At 44.7% G+C, this 21,313-nt stretch overlaps 2 protein-coding genes across 4 annotated transcripts in view; one reads left to right on the forward strand and one right to left on the reverse strand.

Annotated features, from left to right (window-relative positions):
• LOC137415170 (28S rRNA (cytosine(4447)-C(5))-methyltransferase-like) overlaps positions 1 to 21,313 on the reverse strand; it is a 98,793-nt gene that overhangs the window by 11,391 nt on the left and 66,089 nt on the right. The window lies entirely within an intron of this gene.
• LOC144889015 (uncharacterized) lies at positions 768 to 20,248 on the forward strand. Its single transcript, XM_078768829.1, has 7 exons — positions 768 to 1,104; positions 3,490 to 3,555; positions 3,661 to 3,720; positions 10,969 to 11,034; positions 11,137 to 11,196; positions 18,976 to 19,067; positions 19,244 to 20,248. The coding sequence occupies exons 1-7, from the start codon at positions 1,073 to 1,075 to the stop codon at positions 19,288 to 19,290; spliced, it is 423 nt and encodes a 140-aa protein (XP_078624955.1). The 5' UTR covers positions 768 to 1,072; the 3' UTR covers positions 19,291 to 20,248.

The raw sequence follows: 21,313 nt of genomic DNA on the forward strand, positions 1-21,313 counted from the left end.
AGCGCTTTTCAGGAAGCCCAAAGACGCTTTGACAGAGTGCAAAACATAATGCATAGCAAAACATAAAAACAATTGCTTTTGGGACCAAAAAAAATTCCTCAAGTCCTCAAGTGCATCTCATAGCTTTTATCAGCCACTGTTAGTGTATGGAAGAGTCTCTGACCTTCGGTGCCCAAGCAATGTATCAAAAGTGCGCGCTTTCTAGCATCGCATCAGCCAGTGTAGTCTCCTGTATCGCCAGCACGTAGTTTTCAAAGACACGAGTCCAGGCCGTAAAAGGCATCGAGGGCTCACCCGGGTTTTGCAGAAAGGATGTCGGTGGATGCAAGTTCAATCCCATTCTCGTCTCCAATTTGTTGTGTCGTAAAGTACTCCAAGAATTAAGATTTCAGGAAGGTCCAACAATTTTATTCAATCCAACATCGGCCCCACGTCCTGTTCCTATCCTCTCCATGCTCCGTCCTCTACCCGGGTCCCGACTCCCGGAGGCCGGAACGGCGGAACTCCTCCTCCTTTTGGCCACGCCCCCTCCAACGTACCCCCCACTTCCACATCCTATTGACCACGCCCCCTCTAGCGTACCTTCCGTGCACAACACCACAAACTGTTCCCCAAAATAAATATACAGTATAACGATTTTTCAAAATTAATAAATAAAATAACGTTGAAGACTTAGAATCCACCAATCTGATCGCGGTTAAACTCGTAATTCTTGGATCCGAACATCCGGGTACTTTCACCGGAAGCGATCACCAAGCGATCAAAACACACGAAACAGAAGCTAAAAACCGAGGTGAACCAACTGCAACGCTGACGCAATCAATACAGCGGAGAGTTTTGTTTTCACCCACCCTGAGTATCACTCGGTCGGATTCAAGGCCAATGCCAGGAAGTGACGTCACGTCGGATCCGATAATTATTTAAGGACGAGGAAGGCGACGTCACAATTGTATCCTGTGGTGACAAGGAAAGCATTTCCACGCGGATTTCTTGTGAAGCAGGGCGTGTTTTCGGCGCCTCTCGGATTTTTTAAACTGAAATTTTCTTTGGAAGCGTTTTTTTATCTCCCAACATGCGAATTTTAAAGAAGAAATCGCAACGGAGGTACCAGACGGGTTTTCGCAACATTCAGTGAATTTGATCTTTTAATGTCGAGTATTGACTATTGTGTGCTAATCATCAATGTATGGAATCACCTCATCTGTAAAAGCACGTCGTCACCTCGTTCGTGTCGTTAATTATTTATGAATGATTATTTCTGCGAGGTGCTTCAGGATGAGGAACCGTAATTCGGTAAAAAGAGTCATTGGGAGTTGTGTGGTATTTTCGGTACGAAACGTGCTTTAAGCGAACGCGCCACAAACCACAAAACTGTTTCCCAACCTTGCAATCCATCGAAGAATCCGATTTTTCAATCCCTCATCAGAACCCCCGTAATCCCAATGGGGGAAAAGCGAACTTGGTGTTTTGGTGAGAGCGTCCACTGGGTGTGTGGATCAAACCCCGGCTGCGTCGGACCATAGACTTTAATTTAGAATGGAACATGCGGGTCCGACGAATTACCCAAATGTACTCAAATGTAAGTCGTGCTACGTAAAGGAAGGGTTAGGGTTGGGTAGGGTAGGGTTGGGTAGGGTAGGGTCTGGTAGGGTAGGGTAGGGTCTGGTAGGGTCTGGTAGGGTTAGGGTTAGTTAGGGTTGTTAGTTAGGGTTGTTAGGGTTAGGGTAAAATATTTATATTTACTTCACGTTGTGTGACTTGTTCCGTGTGAGATGATCTTCATTTGGGTAAATCTTTGCTCGTTGCCGTTCATTTGCGTAAATCGTCATTTTTTTTGATTTTCATTTTGGGTAAATATTCCACATCATTCCGATACAAATAATAAGAAAGTTGGGTGTAACTTTCATCAAATATTTATACTTCACTAATGTCTAGGATCAACCTATGTGGGTAGACTTACCGCCACCTTGGTCGCTTCAGCACGGATTCATTAATCCTGCAGATGTATACCGAGTTATGTCCCCCTGACCTAAAATGGCTGCCACCGATCGGGCCGGTAAAATTTGTAAAATTCTGTTCGCATTGGTTTTCTTGGACGTCAAGAAGCGCACCGTAACGTTTTACCGCGTAAAATAACCTTCCTTTACGTAGTACGTCTTACATTTGGGTACATTGTGCTTTCATTTGGGTAAACTCACTTACATTTGAGTACATTTGGGTAATTCGTCGGACCCGCATGTTCGGGGTCCGACGAATTACCCAAATGTACCCAAATGTTTCCTCACTTTTCATTCAGCATTTAAAAAAGGATGAGAACTACGGGGTTGACTCGTGAGAACAAACAGTAGTTTGGCTCTGAAATTGGTACGGAATGTCCTCCCGAGCGCACACAGGAGTAAGGTAATTGGTTTAGTCTGTCTGCCTGTCTGACAGGAGAATGAAATTGAAAATCATTCCAAACATTAAACTTCTTGTTTTAGTGACGTCATAAAAAAACACAAACACCAGGCACAAATAACGAATTAAACGTGTTAAATAAGGTGGTGTAAAATATCAATGACAGTAAAGTTCCGAAAAAAAATAGTTTCTCTTCAAAACTTTTATTTTAAATCGATTAAATATTTGAACACTGCAGAACACAAATGGCCTTTTTGACCCTCCATTTTCAAAAAAGCTCTAGTTTAGCATTAGCAGTACTTGGACAAAATATTACCCTTGAGGTGTAATAATGTCGACCAATCAAATGTGATGATTAGGTGTGCGTGCTGAAAGATGCAAGGTTATGTGGTGCGTGTGCGAAAGACATGTAAGATGTCAGTCTTACTGGGATGAGATAATTGACTGTTCTGCTTGGAAGTTTGGGGAGCATGGTGTGTGCCTTTGCCTTTTGCGTGACCAGGATTTGAGGAGTGGAAACAATGGTGAGGTGATGTGATTTGAGAGGGTGTGTTTGAGAACGGGCATTCCAAACCGGATGTTGGGAAATAAGGGTTTGAGAATCGGTGCTTGAAAATGGCGGTCAGTTCAAGTACAGGTGTCGGTAAATTCGAGTTTGGAAGTGACCTTCGAATATGGAGAGGAAAAATGAAAGATTGGGAATGAGGAAGAGAACAATGGGGAAGGTTCCAACCACAATCACAACCTATCTCCCTTTCCCCTGGTACGAGGATGGGTAACCTTACGAAGTAATCACTGTGGAAATATCTGAACTCCAGGGTTATTTTATGTGTTGGACGTAACTCTGCGGGGTCTTTTCCAAATCTGAAACGCATCGATTGCACATTCACTTGCCCGTCCGTCCGCCCGTCTTGATCAAATCCTGGGTTTTTTAATGTTTTCTTTTATGCACCTTTTCCCACATTATTTTATTTAACGTGATGTTTACTGGAGGGGATATTATTCTGTCATTTGTTGAAATGGAGAATGTATAGAAATCCGGTTTAGCCCATTTGTACTCGATTGTGAATTAAGAGTTCTATTCTTTTGCAGGGAACCACAGATGAACGAGGCTTCATCAACCAAGGCAAAGAAAATCAGTTGTTGGAAGCGTCTGAAGTAAATAATTTTCTTTTCCTCCTCTTGACTTTTTAAACTTGTTTTTGGATATATCTACCAGGCCAAATGTACAAGAAACTGACTTTTCAATCTTTCTCAACCTAGGCAAAAGTTTACCACACATGATAAGAAGAACAAGTGTTGTGGTGACGTTGCACGTGACGTGTAAGTAAGAGAAAATATCCCTTGTGATTGTGAAAATATCCCACTGATTTGTGCAATATTGTATCAGCATAATACCAACAATACTGTCAACCAACACAAGGAACTTTGAGGAGGCCATTTCTCCCATAATGCCTGCTCTCAAGGAACACCACATTAGTTAAATTGATCAGTTCATGTACTTATCACTGATAAGTACATGATAAGTACCTGCTTGTCGTTAAAGGCGGCAAAAAGGGTTGGCGTCAGGAAGGGCATCCGACCGTAAAACATTGCTTCAAAAAGGGGACCGAAAAACAACAACAACCACAGTTCCCGAAAAAGGCCAACCCCCGCTTGTGGGGAAAAATGGCCTCTAAAGGTGGTTTTTTTATGTACTTATCACTGAGAAGGTGTTGGGTGTTGAGGTGGTCTTGAGGTGTGGGACTGGTAATGAGGTGGTGTGGAAGTCTTGTTTGAGTGTATGGTGATGAGAACATTGTGGAGGAGGTGCAGAAACATCACCAGGGGATGAACAAAAATCTGTTACGGGTACATTGCCTGGTTACGGGTGGCCTCTCTTCTGCTTCCTGGTGGTTACTGCTTCCTGCCGTAAGACCCTGAAGCGGACCAGTCGTGGACAACTCTGACCTGACGGGTTCCTAAGCAACCACGGATGCCATCTAAGGTGATTTAATATCTGGCAGAGTCCCTGTGGCTAACAGGACTTTACTTTCCCGGTGACTAATTAGTTACCTCAGATAGGGACTATGCTCCCGGCTCCCACCTTTATCTATTCATTACATGCGGCCGATGCACAATCCGGGATGCCGGCTTGACTAGCGTAGTGAATCAGTGGGGTACAACCATCCTTCCATTTATTGTAAGCTGCGGAGAACTAATGAAGGAAAGACAATCGAGCAGGTTTGGAAACAACAATTCTTGTATTAAACAGGCACGTATTTACAAGAGAATGCAGTGTCGCATAAACGGTCCTATCCGTAGCATTCAATGAAACCCCTTGTATAACCATCTTTAAACAAAATACAGTTCGGCACCATGTTCATCCCTGGAAATTAGACAGAAAAGGGAAGATAAAGGAAGAAGTCTGTGTGTGTTTGGGACCCCTTGCTCACCTTCATGTAAACAGGCTTGGCCCCGCAGGGCGCAACGAGGTGTCACTGCAGGTGGATGCTTGGTGCAAGTGAGGTGTGCTGTAGTGGAGTTGTGAGGTGTGGTGCTTAGCCCTGAAAATAAATGTCGGAGGTCTTGTGTTCATTGATGCTCCACAACAGGTGAGCCCTAAGGTGTATGCACTGAAAGATGCAAAGTTATGTGGTGCGTGCAGGGCCGCCGAGAGCCAGAATAGGCCCCGGGGCAATACCAAGTGTCGGGCCCCTTCAAATTTTTTTCCCATATCAACCTATAGCTAAGGAGGTTTCTGTATTTTTGTCAGACCAAACACATGCCATGGTTAAGGGAAATTGGAGTGTTATTCATTTATTCCTGTGGGAGCAGGAGTATCCAGAGTTACCTGGTGATGTTCTAATCCTGTTGTTGGTCTTTGGAAGAAATCAATTTGTTGTTATTTTTATTTTTTGTAGGTGCCAAAAACACTCCCTTTCTACACCCAATAAGGAAAATTTAATATTGCACACGCGCACACACACACACACACACACACACACACACACACACACACACACACACACACACACACACGCAAACGTACATTTACACACACAGCTCTCTTATGGTATAGGTGAACAGATTTGTTTACAAACTCATTTTATCCGGTTGGGATTTGGCCAACATTCCTGTGTTAATTTCCGTCATTATGGCATCACCTCAATTATCATAATGTAAGTTGTTCCCACATTAGTTTATTTCACGAGGGAGGGTGTTTACTGCCCACGGCAATAGTATGCCAGGGAATCGCCCTGAATGGCTTGGAGGGAGACACAAAATATAACTGCACACGTTGTTTCATCGTCACAAACAATCATATGAAACAAAAATAACTGAAGGAATAATTTTGGGCCCCTATTAGTGTAACATTCCTCGTCTTGCTGGATAGAAGACTCATGTACAACTTGTTCGGGTTCACATACACGAGCAACCTTTATTCCTCGGTTCGCATTCCTCGACAACATTGAGCTCGCTCCGCCCCGACACCCGCACTCACTCTCTAGCGCCCCCTGGCGCTATCCCTGTTACATCCCTCCTTTCATAATTTGTTCCAATATGTTCACTGTACTGAGACCCATATGCATTTACCAAATAATAAGTTCGTATTCACTACTCCACCCCGACAACAACATACCTCTGCCCCAATTGTTCCCTTTGGATTAATCAGTGGATACAACAAAATGATACACTACACATTACTACAGTATGATATACTACACTTTACCACAACCCACGACGCAGTATTCTTTGCTCTTGAACGTAATCCATGAGGTACTTGGGTTGATGAACTTCTCTCCCCGATCTGGTTGTCACCCGCTGTTCTCTGGAGGCCTTCTGTCGATCTGCCATGTGTTCATTCTCCCGGGCCTGTGGCAAAACTTCTGATATCCCAACATCTGCTTCCGTCTGACAAGCCGTTTCATCCGTCTTTCTCAGATGTCTTCTGTTTCTCCTGTACCTCGCACCCTCCTCGGTCATCACTTCACATGATCGAGGTTGTGAGGATTGCCCAGTTACTCATGCTTTCTGGCATGTCTGATGTCTATCTGATGTTGACCTCACCCTCACTGTGTCTCCAACTCTCAGTGGCGGTAGGTCTTTGGCACCTCTGTTATAATAGTATGCCTGTCTGCTTTTAGTTGATCTAAGTTGACCTCCCATGCCTTTCTGCACCTCTTGTTTTCGGAGCTTCTCAGAAATTGGAAGTGAGGTCCTGGTTCGTCTGTTCATCAGCCTTTGTACAGGACTGCTCCACATTTCTTTTGTTGGTGTGTTGTGGAAGGCAAGCATGCTCAAGTAGGGATCTGAATTTGCTGCCTTTGCCTTCCTCAGCAGTGACTTTGCAATCTTCACTGCATTCTCGGTCTTTCCATTGATCTGAGCGAAGCGAAATGAGGTGACTATGTATGGTGATCAAACTGCCATTTCTTTGAGAACCTCACAAATTTCTCGGCTGTGAACTGTGGCCTATTATCTGTGATCAGGATGTCTGGGATTCCACATCTCGCAAAATTGTCCTTTAAGTTTGCGAATGATGATTGATGAGAGGATGTTTTGTAAGAAGTCAATCTCTCAGAAACTTGAGAAGCAGTCCGCTGCCACCAAGTACATTTTCCCTTCCAAGTGAAAGAGGTCTGCTCCCACTTTTGCCCATTGCCGCTCTGGAATGTCATGGGGTTGAAGTGTTTGCTTTGGCTGGTCTCGCTCTAAAGACCTGCAGGTCTCGCACTTTTGAACAAAGTCTTTAATTTCTGCATTCATTCTGGGCCAGTAAATGCATTCTCTGGCTCTTCCTACACATCCGTTCACACCCAGATGAGATGAGTGAACTGGTTCCACCATGTCCTTCCTTTTTGATGTGGGAATCACAACTCCTCCCTTGAAGATCAGGTCACCCTGAGTGCTCAGTTCATCTCTTGCATGGAAGTATGGTCTAAGGACTGGCTCAACCTCATGTTGCGTCTCTTTCCATCCTGTCTGTATCATTGGTTTGAGTTGTTGAATGATACCATCTTGTCTGGTATGATCTTCAATCTCCCTAATGAATGGTTGAGAGATTGGGACATGTCTTGGCATGTTTACCATCTCAAACTCGTTTTCCTTGTCGGCTATTGGGTCCTTGAGGTGTAGGCTCTACTAAGCGTATCAGCCATTTGCATGTCTTTGCCTGGCTGATAGTGAATCTCAGCATTGTATGCTTGCATCCTCACAAGCATTCTCTGCAGCCTCTTTGGTGCTCTGTGGAGAGGCTTTGTTGCAATGATCTCCAGCGGTTTGTGATCCGATTTCAACTTCACCTATCTCCCATACGTGTGCAGATGAAACTTTTCCAAACCAAACATAACTGCAAGGAGCTCCTTCTCTATCTGTGCATACCTGGTTTCTGCATCCGATAAAGCCCTGCTGGCAAATGCTATGCGATGTCCTTCTTGGATCAGTGTAGCCCCAAGTCCAGTGTCCGTAGCATCCACCTGCAGTCAGCTCCTTCAATGAGTCACAGGACTTGAGCACTGATTTGGCAGTAATCAGCCTCTTGGTCTCCTGCATAACTTTCTCATGTACTTCTGATCACCACCAGGTGACATCTTTCTGTGTCAGTCTGCGTCGGGGCTCACACTTGTCACTAAGGCCTGGAAGGAATTTGCTGAGACAGTTGACAAACCCATGAATCGCTGTACCCCTTGCACATCAGTTGGGTTTGGCATTTGCACAACTGCTTTCACCTTTTCTGGGTTTGGTTTCAGACCCTCTGAAGTGACGACTTGACCAATGAAGGTCACTTCTTTGAGTTTGAATTTCACCTTTTCCTTGTTCAGCTTCAGGTCTCGCTCTATACATCTCTTCATCAATACTCTCACTGCTGTCATGGTCTCGCTCTGCCTCTGCCTCTGCCTGTGTCTTTCCTTTCCCATATACCAGGATGTCATCTGCTACTGACCGCACTCCCTGCAAACCCTCGAGTGCTTGGTTTTGTTTCCTCTGAAATTCTTCCAGGGCCGTTGAGAGCCCAAATGGCATCCTCAGCCATCTATATCTACCATATGGAGTGTTGAACGTGGTCAAGTATGAACACTCCTCATCCAGTTCAATGTGCCAGAAACCATTCTTGGCATCAAATACGCGGAACACCTTCGCCTCATTCAATTCTGTCAGTATGTCCTGAATTGTAGTCATTGGATAGTGACATCTCTTCAGTCCTTGATTAAGGTCTGTCGGATCCAGACATACTCTCGATTTCCCATTTGATTTCTCCACACACACAAGGCTGGATACCCAGGGAGTCGGCAAGTCTACAGGAGCTATTATCCCTGCCTCATTCAGCTTGCCTAATTCTGCTTTCAACTTTCCTTTCAACGCAATTGGAATACGCCTTGGTGGATGCACTACAGGCCTCTTACTCTCCTCTAGCATTAGATGGTATTTCGCTTCCAGCTTTCCAGTCCCCTCAAACACATCTGCAAATTCCTCCAGCAGCTGTCTCTTGTTGAGAGGGAAACTTTCTTCCTTTCTGGCATGTACGCTCCTCAGGTTCTCTATGCGCAATGTTGTCAACTCCATTTGCTGTGCTGCCCTGCTGCCAAGAATTGGTATGCAGTCCTCGTATTACTACAAATTCTACTTTGTATTTTCTTCCATTTTTTGGATTTTTAGCCGCGTCGCAGACGCTGCTCATAGTGCACTCTGCTGTTGTTGTTACCACTTCTTCTTCTTCTTTTTCTTGTTCTTGCAGAGAAGACAAAACCTCAAAGCTCCACCCATTCTGGGAACCATAGCTCCGCCCATTCTGGGAGAGCCTTCATATAAACAAATATCCACCATTTTATTAACTCGCACAGCTTTGAGGCCTGTTTTGTAGGCCCGTGGTGTCTTCCTCTCACACAGTTTTCTTTCAAATCAAATTCGATATATCGTTTCATTTTTCACAGTCGCCAACATAGTTTGACTCGGTTGAAAAAAAACAGGAAGAAAATCCGATGAAAGTTGCCCTTTATAGAACGAAATGAATTCTCAAAGGCCTGTAACTTCAAGTCCATTGACATATTTTTTTTTAATCGCAGCATGCTCAGTCATACACCGCCCGAAATAAGAGACGGGAAAATGCCGAGATATATTAAAAATTCGTCCATTTGATGACAATCGTCACGATGAAATATTTATTTTATACGTCGTCACAATAATGTGGAGAGAGGAGCATAGCTTCGTTCACGTGTCGCCACATACGGGAAATTGCCGAGATATATTTTTTTTTACATCGCGGCATGCTCAGTCATACACCGCCTGAAATAACAGACGGGAAAATGCCGAGATATATTAAAAATTCGTCGCCACACACGGGAAATTGCCGAGATATATTTTCACTTTGCACAAAAATAACATCAAGTAATCGAATCAATAGGAATGTCCTGTGCCTATAACATCGACGTTATAGGCACAGCTGCATCTAGGCATTGTGTAACATCGACGCAGCTTTTGTTTTAATTAAAACTTTTTGTACTTGTTTATCTTGAGGTTGGATTTTCCCAGTGGGACTACCGTCGTACCATTGTACATGGATAAAATTTGGTTAGTCTTCCATAGCCTCCTGGCATACTTCCTTGGAATAATATTGCATGTAAGCACTGCTGGCAACCTGAAAGCGAACCTCTCTTCCTCCTACTTCCATTGTCACATAGTCTGCCTTGGGTATTTTGACTCCTCCAGGCTGTTAATTTGCTTCATGTCCACTCTCTCTGGATCTAATGTCATGACCTTCATCTGTTCATACTCAGACATCTCACGAGAGCTGTCGTCTGCTTGATCCACAGTGTGGATCCTGGCGCTATCCCTCTTACAATTAGATCCGAGCCCCGGTGTGGTCATCCTCCCTTCCACGCCCTTGCCGATGGCCCTGGGAGCCTGTGCGAAAGACCTGTGAGATGTCAGGCTTACCGGAATGAGGTCATTGCCTGTTCTGCTTGGCAGTTTGGGGAGCACCGTGCATGGCGCCTTTTGCGTAACCAGGATGTGAGGAGGGAAAAAGAGTTACCAGGATGTGAGAAGCTTTTGCGTTCCCTGGATTTGAGGAGGTGAAAACAATGGTGAGGTGATGTGATTTGAGAGGGTGTGTTTGACAACGGGGGTTCGAATCTGGGTGTTGGGAAATAAGGGTTTGGAAATAAGGTTCGAATACGGAGAGGAAAAATGAAAGATTGGGAATGAGGAAGAGAACAATGGGGATGTTCGAACCACAATCGCAACGTATATCCCTTTCCCCTGTTTCGAGGATGGGTAAACTGATGAAGCAATCACTGTGGACTGCAATCTGAACTCCAGGGTTATTTTTTGTGTTGGACGTAACTCTGCGGGGTCTTTTCCAAATCTGAAACGCATTGATTGCACATTCACTTGTCCGTCCGCCCGTCTTGATCAAATCCTGGGTTTTTTATGTTTTCTTTTATGCACCTTTTCCCACATAGTTTTATTTAACGTGATGTTTACTGGAGGGGATATTATTCTGTCATTTGTTGAAATGGAGAATGTATATGAAATCCGGTTTAGCCCATTTGTACTCAATTGTGGATTAAGAGTTCTGTTCTTTTGCAGGGAACCAAAGATGAACGAGGCTTCATCAACCAAGGCAAAGAAAATCAGTTGTTGGAAGCGTCTGAAGTAAATAATTTTGTTTTCCTCTTGAATTTTTGAACTTGTTTTTGGAACTATATGCCGTGCCAAATGTACAAGAAACTGACTTTTCAATATTTTTCAACCTAGGCAAAAGTTTACCACACATGATAAGAAGAACAAGTGTTGTGGTGACATTCCACATGACGTGTAAGTAAGAGAAAATATCCCTTTGGAATGTCCTGACATGAAACATACTCGCAATATAAATGGTATTTATCTCAGCAAATTCAAGCTCTCCCTGTCGTGTCTCGATCACATTTTGCTCCTTAAATAATTTCTGTACCATTGGTTGGAGGTATCGGGGCTGAGGGATTCCACCGAGTTGTTACTCCTCCCAGGGAGTAATGCATTCGATCATGTCGTCCGTGTGTTCGTGTGTTCGTGTGTTTGTGTGTTCATGTGTTTGTGACAAGATATCTGGAAAAGTTCTAAACGGATTTGGATGAAAGTTGGTGGGATGATTGCCCTTGGGATAAGGAAGAATTTATTCGTTTTTGGTGAAGCTCAGGATATTATTGCGGATCCAGGAATTTTTTGAAGGATTTTTTACCATTGGAAGATACGGCTCGGCAGCGGCCACCCACGGCGGGAGTATGCGCCCTACTGAGTGGCGTTCTAGTTTAAGCTGGGTTGGCACGTCTCTTGTAAAGAGTTGACAAATTATCGCCGGTGCCCTGAATAAATGACAAATTCCTGCCAGTCAACAAAACTATTGGTCAACCGATTCGTGAAAACCTTGTGCCACACCTGTTCCCACTGCCACAACTGTTCCCACAGCCAGACTCCAAAATAAGGAAGAGGTATCTGAAGAAGAAGATGAAGTTTAAGGTTGTAAGAATGTCTATCGAGAAGTGCAAATGACAAGCGTCACGAGCTACCTGATCTGAGGAGAGGGATGTGATGCACTTCAACCAGGCATATCAAAATATTAATCTTTTTTGCAAATATTTGTTCCATAACAAAGGACGCAACAACTGATTTGTGCAATATTATATCAGAATAATATCATTAATGGTGTCCGCGTGTTTATACTTCTCCCACCTCCCCTCCCCTTCCCACGCCTCCTCCCCCAAGCCCTCTCACTCCCACACATTCCCGATGTCCCTTCTCTCAAATGTGTTTTTGTGCTTCCCCTTCTCTGCCCATCTTGTCTACCGCTCCCCTTTTTATAAAGTTTGTTTGTCTGTTTGATTTGTTTGTGTGATAAATGTTAGCTCTTTCACGAGCCTCGATTATGTATCCCAAAAAAATAAATAAATAAAAAATACTGTCAACCAACACAAGGAACTCTGAGGAGGCCATTTCTCCCATAATGCTTGCTCTCAATGAACACCACATTAGTTAAATTAATCAGTTCATGTACTTATCACTGAGAAGGTGTTGGGTGTTGAGGTGGTGTGGGAGTGGTAATGAGGTGGTGTGGGAGTAGTGTTTGAGTGTATGGCGATGAAAACATTGTGGAGGAGGTCCAGAAACATCACCAGGGGATGCACAAAAATCTGTTACGGGTACATTGCCTGGTTACGGATGGCCGCTCTTCTGCTTCTGCGTCCTGGTGGTTACTGCTTCCTGACTTGAGACCCTGCAGCCGACCAGTTGTGAACAACTCTGTGACCGGACGGGTTCCAAAGCAACCACGGACGCCATCTAAGGTGATTAAAATGTTGCATAATCCCTGTGGCTAACTTTCACTTTACTTTCCCGGTGACATTAGTTAGCTCAGATAGGGACTATGCTCTCGGCTCCCGCCTTTATCTATTTATTACATACGGCCGAGCGAAACGGTAGGTGGGATGCCGGCTGGACTAGCGTAGTGAATCAGTGGGGTACAATTTCCCTTCTATTTATTGTCCAGTACGTCGAAACAATGAAGGAAAGAGACAATCTAGCAGGTTTGGAAACAACAGATCTTGCATTAAACAGGCACGTATTTACAAGAGACTGCAGTGTCAAATAAGAAACAGTCCTATCCCTAGCATTCAATGAAACCCCTTGTACAATTTGCTTTAAACAAAATACAGTTCGGTACCATGTTCATCTGGGGAAATTAGACAGAAAAGGGGACAAAAAGGAAGAAGTCAATGCGTTTTGGGGACCCCTTCCTCACCCTCATGTGAACAGGTTTGGCCCATTATGCCTCAACGAGGTGTCGATGCATGTGGATGCTTGGTGCAAGCGAGACGTGTGCTGTCGAGTTGTGGAGTGTGGTGCTTAGCTCTGAAAATAAATATTGGAGGTCTTGTGTCGTTCATTGATGCTCCACAACAGGCCAGCCCTGAGGTGTCTGTGCTGAAAGATGCAAGGTTCTGTGGTGCGTGTGTGAAAGACATGTAAGATGTCAGTCTTACCAGGATGAGATCATTGACCGTTCTGCTTGGCAGTTTGTGGAGCACGGTGTGTGGTGCCTTTTGTGTAACCAGGATGTGAGGAGGTGGAAACAATGATGAGGTGATGTGATTTGAGAAGGGGGGTTCGCATCCGGGTGTCGGGAAATAAGGATTTGAGAATGGGTGCTTGAAAATGGCGGTCAGTTCAAGTACATTGTCGGTAAATTGGAGTTTGGAAATGAGCTTCGAATGCAGAGAGGAAAAATGAAGGTGTGGGAAGACGATTGAAGGAAAATGAAGGTTTGTTAATGAGGATTGAAGGAAAAGGAATGTTTGTGAATGGGGATTGAAGGAAAATGATGGAATGGGAATGAGAAAGAGAACAATGGGGAAGGTTTGAACCACAAACGCTGTAATGAATGATGGAGAAGCTTTTTGTCAATATCAGGCTTTATAAAACTTGAATCAAGCAGGATCGAAGAAACACAGGCAAATACAACAAGAGTATATTAAAGCTTATAGATTACGAATATTAAGCGAGGCAATACAATCGAGCCAGCTCGCAGAGTACTCTTTCTCAATCTTACCAGCATGAATCATTGTCTGACTTTGGCTCAAAGCAGGCCAAGTCTTCCCCGAGCATTCGCACGGCCAGATCTAAAATAGCCTCAAGCCCCTAGCGGTCGACACTTTCAATTCCTCTTCTTCTTCACAAGCCCCTAGAGGTCGACGCTTTCAATTCCTCTTCTTCACAATCAGCACAATCTTTCCCACTGGAAAAATGAAGCTCCTAATAGCAGCAAATCAAAATCAATTTAAATAATAATGATTTCCGATAAATGTGAAACGAAAACGGCACCAGGATGGTTTTGACGACAAAGCAGAATATCAACAAATCTATGGCAGATCGCATATTCAAACGATTCGGAGGTCGGCAAGATCAACCACTACGTGTTCGACAAATCCCCGGCTCAGGAGTACGTTCCGTCTCCTCCTGTGGCATCTCCTCGATTGTCGGGAGATTTTTCAGAGTGGGCGCCACGGACACTATCTCTGACAAACCCTTGATCGGTACAGCAATCTTCTCCAAAAACCCTTCGGGTGACTTTACCTGTGACTCAGGGTCCCAAATTCTCTCCACAGCCTCCCTACGTGGCACGAGGTGACGAATTGGCACGGTGGTCTTGCGACCATCGGCTAAGCGAACATGAGCGTACTCCTCATTAGCTTCAAGAAGATTCACTTCATCAACGAGCGGCTCATATTTGCTTTGACATATAGATCGACGTAGCAATACATGTCCTGGTTCTGACAACCATGTCATTAGTGAGTGTCCACTAGAACTCCGACAATGATAGGAAAACAAGCGTTCATGCGGTGTTACATTAGTGGCCGTGAACAATAAAGATTGTATCGAATGTAGCATGTCAGGCAGCACCGTTTCGCACAGGCCGACCTAAAGGTAACGTGATTTGAGTTGCATTGAAACAGCACACCAGATTACCCCATTGAATGGTTCTACCGAACCATTGCCTTGCGAATTATAGCTGGTCGTTCGACTGGAGGCTATACCTCTTCCGTGAAGGAATTGTTTTATCTCTCGAGACATGAAAGCGGCTCCACGATCCGAATGAATGTATGCTGGGCAAGCAAACAGCGCGAATAACTCAGAGAGACATTTAATCACTGAATTTGAAGAGAGATCTCTGCAAGGAAAAGCAACTGGAAAGCGTGAGTACTCGTCTTCGATGGTGAGCATATAACGATTAGAGGTGTCTGTAGGGAGGGGACCTTTAAAATCAATGTTCAGATGCTCCCACGGTTGGGTGGCTTTGATCAAAACCCCTTGATGCGGTTTCAGTTAAGCACAAATAGGACAAGAACTACAGATTCGCTTTACGTCCTCAACAGAGTAGGGAAGATTTAGACATCAAACAAAATGAGCCAGACGAGTGACTCCCGGGTGACAGAGCGAATCATGCAGCTCCCGCAATCCCCCTCAGATCCCACGGTCACACAGAAAGCACAATAAAATGTATCGGCAGCTACATTATTCTTGCCAGGGCGATGTAGAATGTCGTAGCCAAATTCCGCAAGCTCGATACGCCACCTCGCAATTTTCTCATTCTTTATATTCTGGGAATGTTGACCTTCAAACATAAAAGCTACAGATCGCTGGTCTGTGATCAAACAAAAGTGTTTTCCAAGAAGAAAGCGTTTCCACTTACGCAAGGCCTCCACAATGGCGTAAGCATCCTTCTCATCAGACAAGTGGCGCCCCTCACTGTGTGATAACGTTCTGGAGAAGAAGGCCACGGGTCGGCCTGACTGATTCAAAGTAGCTGCAATTGCGTACTTGGAGGTGTCGGTCTCAACAACGAAGGGCATACTGTTGTCAATTGACATCACAACCACTTGAGCAATATCATTAATCAAATTGTGAAAAGCCCCTTTGGCAGCTGAAGACAACGGGAATTTTTTGCTTTCAACCAGAGGACAAATTTTCTCGGAATACTTCGCCTTCCATTTGGAATAATGTGCGAACAGCCCCGGGCTTCGTCTCAGCATGGCTAAGTCACGAGGAGGTGGCATTTCCAGTAGAGTTTGCAAACAGCACATGTCAGGACGAATCGAGCCTTCGGAAACGGTATATCCCAAAAGTTTGCTAGTTTTTGCTGAGAAAGTGCATTTGTCATCATTGAGAGTCTGTTTGTACTTGCGAGCTACATCCATAAATCGTTTCAGTTATTGTCGTTCTCATTCTGTGTTCGTCCACATACAGTGACATTATCCACATAAACAAAGGTGGCTTTGAGATTCTCTCGAGAGGCTATCTCGTTGATTGCTCGTTGAAAACACGCGACTCAGTTTGAACAAATCTTTCTGCTGCGTTCCCTCTCGAGACTGAGGGGCACCATCACCGCAGTTTGGGAAGGTAACACATAACAAGACCCAGGAGGACCCACCACTGAGAGACATAAGAAAGCCTGACTGGAGTTTGCCAAAACACCCCTGAACAAGCCAAAATCCTTCTGTGGACAGATGAGACCAAATTAGAGCTTTTTGGTAAAGCACATCAATTATGTGTTTACAGAAAACAAAATGAAGCCTTCAATGAGAATAACACCTTCCCTACAGTCAAACACGGAGGAGGTTCAGTGATGTTTTGGGGTTGATGTGCTGCCTCTGGCACTGGGTGCCTTGAATGGGTGCATGGCATCAATAAATCGGGAGATTACCAAGGCATTTTGGAGCGCAATGTTCAACCCAGTGTCAGAAAGCTGGGTCTCCGTCGAAGGTCATGGATCTTGCAGTAGGACAATGACCCCAAACACATTTCAAAAAGCACCCAGGAATGGTTCAATACAAAACGCTGGACTGTTCTTAAATGGCCAGGAATGAGTCCAGATCTAAATCCCATTGAACACCTGTGGGGAGATCTGAAATCAGCAGTTGGGAGAAGGCATCCTTCAAATCTGGGAGAACAGGAGAATAGTGGGCCAGTAGAAAGGTGTGGGAAGCTCATTCATGGCTATAGGAAGCGCTTGACTGCAGTTATTTTGTCCAAAGGCTGTGCTTCCAAATATTAAGTCGAGGGTGTCAATAATTTTGTCAGTCATTTAGTTTTATTTTCTGATTTAAAAAATAAATATTAAGTTCTGAATCAAAACAGAGGTTCTGTAATATTAACAGTGAAATAAAGAATTGTGGAGACCAAATACTTTTGTCAATTTCAACTTATTTTTGAGAAAATTGTGAGTTCTTTGAAAAAGTGGCAATGGTGCCAATATTTTTGGCCATGACTGTACATCCAAAGGATGGCACACACATTGATGAATTATCCTGTCTGTGAATTACCAGGATGAGAGAGTTATGTCATGGGTGTAGAAGAATATCTAGAGCCAGGTCGATCTGATAGGTAGGGAATCTACCTGTAATAAGTTATATGTTTAGCTGGGATGTCAGTATAAGTTGTATCTGTGGCCCCGCCACGAGGGGGCGGGGTGTGCTAAGTAGTACAGGGATTATGGATAAAATTCCCTCGTTTGTCGTCCCCTCTGTCGCCAACCCAGTGTCCCTGATGGCAACACACTCACATAGACACTAGATAGGCCCATTAGTGCACCACATTAAATAATTCCCCTCCACCACAATGACTTTGGAAGAAAACAGGCAGGAAGCCAGATCGGGGCACCGCCGCATGGGGCCGCGGCCGGCCACACCTCCGGCTGGCCTGGCGGCGAGCATCGTGGCAGGCTGGAGCCACGCCCAGGGAACGTGTGATTAGTTGAGGTGGAAGGCGCGATAGTTGGTGCAGAAGGCGCGAACCTTCGGCCAATCAGTGCGGAAGGCGTGAACACACGACTTAGAAGGGGGTTGCCGATTAGAGGAAGAGCGCCGGTGACGTCGGAAGGCACAAAAGACCAAAAAGATACGAGGCACGGATTGGTAACGCGCCAGAACTGACGACACAGGGCGAGTGACAAAACGTCTCGCTCGCGGGCTTTTTGTCTCTCTGCGCTGGACTCTTGGAGATCGCTCTTCGCTCTCCGCTCTACGTTCTTTGTTCTGGGTTCTACGCGGGTGCTTGTGCTTCGGTGTGTTTGGTCGTCGTCTTCCCTGGTGGTCGTTGACGTCTTCCCTGGGTTCTTCTTGGTGCTCTGTGCTCTTGGTGCTTGGTGTGCTTAGAGCGAGGCTTGGTGCTACGAGCAAGGCTTGCAGGCGGAGCGTAGTGAGCGAGGTGCTCGGTGAAGCCTGACGGCGTGCGAACAGGGGCGCATTGAGGCCTGCTTCCCGCCGACATCGGAGCCGCGGTGGGCTTGTGCGCTTGGAGCCGTCGATTCCTGACGACGCTACACTGCCAGACAAATAAGCTCGCATTCACCAGCACACGACGAGACATTTCTTTTATTCATTCTTCCTTTGTCTCGTATTTGAAGTCTATGTGGGGATGTCCCAATTTAGAATTAGGTTTTATCGTCGCATTTCTTTGTATCGGGTTCCGCAGAATAAACCTGTTATTTTTGTACATTTTACCCCGGATTTCCGTTTGAGTTCATTTCCTCCAGGATCGGAGCTGCCGTCAGATCGCTACAGGTAAGTGCTTGCCGCTTCTTCCTCTTCCTTCTTCCTCCCGCGCTTTTATAGTCGAATCTGAATTGATCGTCGCCACAGTTAAAGCCCGTTCGATCATCCGCGATCCTGTGGCATTAACCGAGGGATTCGCGCGACAGTGTATTGCTGAGTCGGGATTCGCGCGACAGTGTATTGCTGAGTCGGGATTCAAACCAGGCTAGACAGTTTGGAGGTGAGGAGGTTGGGACACGAAGAGGAAAGAAAAAGTGGTGTAAACATTTTTTGGGTGACCTTCTTCACCCCCTCTTCACCACGTGACATTTCTTGGCTTCCTTGGCAACTGTCTTTGAAGATAGTTGGTCGGGGAGCACAGTGTCATGGTGTTGTGTGCTGTCTGAATGTAAAAAACACAAAGAATCGATGTAGTCTAATTTTCACCTGCCTGACTGCACATTTATTCTGACATTTTCTTATTTGCGACATTTATTTAACGACAGCTTCACAAAATCTTTCTTTTCTGCAGGAATGCTGAGCTGAAAGTGTCAAATGGATCTGTTGAGGAAGAGTCCGCTGGGCCTCAACTGAAAAATGTATCTGGTGATGAGCGGATAACTGGTGAGTTTTGAGAATTCATCTTCACAAAATAGCTTGCTTGTTCCGTGGTGGTGGCTGCTTGGCTTACAAAATAGCGTGGTGGCTGCTTGTTCCTCATGACAGTGACACAAACAACTTCCTATCATCACAGTAATCTTTCCCTTGCTTGCTCCAAACTTTTTGTTTTGATCCTGCAGTGACGCCATGGCGGTCTTTTAACAGCTTCACTCGGTCACAGGTGTAACTGTAGTGCAGAGGCATCCAATGTGTAATATTTGGCCAAGTTGAGCATCACTTCAACCAATACAAAACAATACTGATTTGGAATATTTATGGTTGAGGAGGAAGGCAAGGATTAAAATGGACAGACAAGATAATGGAATAGATGAGGAAGTTAAAGATCGAGCTGCTAGATAAACATTTGAATTGCGTTCCGTAAGGGGCAACCTCTGAATCGTAGATGGTACCAGATGATTGTGAGAGAGCAAATCAATTTCAATGAAAATGTAAAATGACATGATCAATGAGGTGGAGGAAACGCTGAAAGGAAGAAAGTAATAGGTTTGGGTTGGGAAGGGTTAACGTGGTTCATGAAGATCATGGTCAGGATGATCTTATTTTGATGAGATGGTTCTTAAACTGGGTGTCCCATGTGCCCGCATGATGTGGTGAGTGTTAAAGATCACATGGTGTCCTTCAGGAAGAGTAGAGGAGCTATCACTAGCACCCTGGGCAAATTCCAAATTCCTGCCAAAAACCAGCAGAGGGCACTGCATCATCGGTACATCTGCCTTCTCGGCTAATGATGCTTGCCAATCCATTCTTGTGCTAAATATGAGCATGGTCTTGATTGTAAAGACAAAGACTGCTTTGTCTGATTGGAAAATATAAATCCCTTTATATCCATCAACAAACGAAAATTTGCCTTCATTATTGTTGTCCAACACTGTTTCAGATGCATTTGTGTGTTTTTTCCACCACTATTCCTTTATCCCTTTCCTGAAGGGAATCCCCCATTTATAAATTGTACTGTGTTCATCAGGGTTCATATCATCAATCAATTGTACTGTGTTCATATCATCTATAGATGGAAATATAGTATCAGACGTCGCAAATGTACCTCTAAACTGTCCAATCTGCTTTGCTTCTCATCCTGACCATGCACTGTCGAATAAAGAGCCAGTCTTGCTCATGAGGCCCTGTATCGGACTGTTTTTGGCTTTTTTGGTCCAATGAAGGGTTGATGCCAGAAATGTCAGCTTCCCCTCGCTTCCAACTGTGGACAGCGTAGCATGACCAATGACTATTGACCAATGTCCGTCCTGGCGATTCCATCCGTTTCATAAAATCAAATGGTGCTTCACAGGTTGTGTTTGGTCACAAATGTGAGTAGAGGAATAATGGGGGTTCTTGGACACATCAAACTTAACATTGAAGTCAATGGGGAAAATTATGGAAACTTATTGACTCACACCCCATCTCTTGAAAAATTACACCATTTTTCTCCCTATTTTAACTTACTAGGACGTGCCCGTACGTACGTGCTTGCCCGTACGTGCTTGCCCGTACGTGCGTGCAAAAAAACAACTTTGAAACCACGTGGCAGTAACGACCACAGAACCCCCCCCCCCCCTCTATTTACATGAAATGGTTTGGTCCATTCGCAAAGCCAGTAACGACCACAGAACCCCCCCCCCTCTATTTACATGAAATGGTTTGGTCCATTCGCTAGCGCAAAAGTGAACGGCGAACGGCTAAATCGCCATAGTTCGGTAACTACTTGTCCGATTAATATGAAACCTTGAAAAGGCACATCCTCGGGTCCCCAGCAATATACCTGGCAAGTTGCAAGTATATCGGACCCGTGGTTGTCGAGAAACAGCGGTCACAGACAAACATACAAACATACAAACACACATACACACATTCACACAGAGATTACTGGAATTATAGATAGATTAACTCTCCTCATCTTTCATTATACTCGAAAAAAGGACCAACGAATATTTGTTTCGATTTTAGATAATAGCTTAATTTTCTTAAAAGCAGAATCACCATCTAAAATATTGTTCAATATCACATTATAATTTAACTCTCGGTTTAGGTATCGCTGTTGAGCTGATATGAAATGATAAACCTCTCTTAATCACCTCATCTGACCTCATCCCGAACCATGTATCATTTTAAGATTATTTATATTACGTGCTCCTCCCCAAACCCCGGTCACGGTGTACCTCCGAGCCCCGAGAGGAGTCACGGCAGAAAGA

The sequence above is a fragment of the Myxine glutinosa genome, unplaced genomic scaffold, assembly GCF_964187855.1.
Source record: "Myxine glutinosa unplaced genomic scaffold, kmMyxGlut1.1 SCAFFOLD_574, whole genome shotgun sequence".
In the NCBI taxonomy this organism is placed as follows: domain Eukaryota; kingdom Metazoa; phylum Chordata; class Myxini; order Myxiniformes; family Myxinidae; genus Myxine; species Myxine glutinosa.

Excerpts from the sequence above, each read along its gene's own strand:
- LOC144889015 (XM_078768829.1), top strand. The coding sequence starts at position 1,073 with ATGCGAATTTTAAAGAAGAAATCGCAACGGAG. Across the intron at positions 3,721-10,968 it reads GGTGACGTTGCACGTGACGT|GGAACCAAAGATGAACGAGG; the intron begins GTAAGTAAGAGA and ends GTTCTTTTGCAG. Across the intron at positions 11,197-18,975 it reads GGTGACATTCCACATGACGT|GAATGCTGAGCTGAAAGTGT; the intron begins GTAAGTAAGAGA and ends TCTTTTCTGCAG.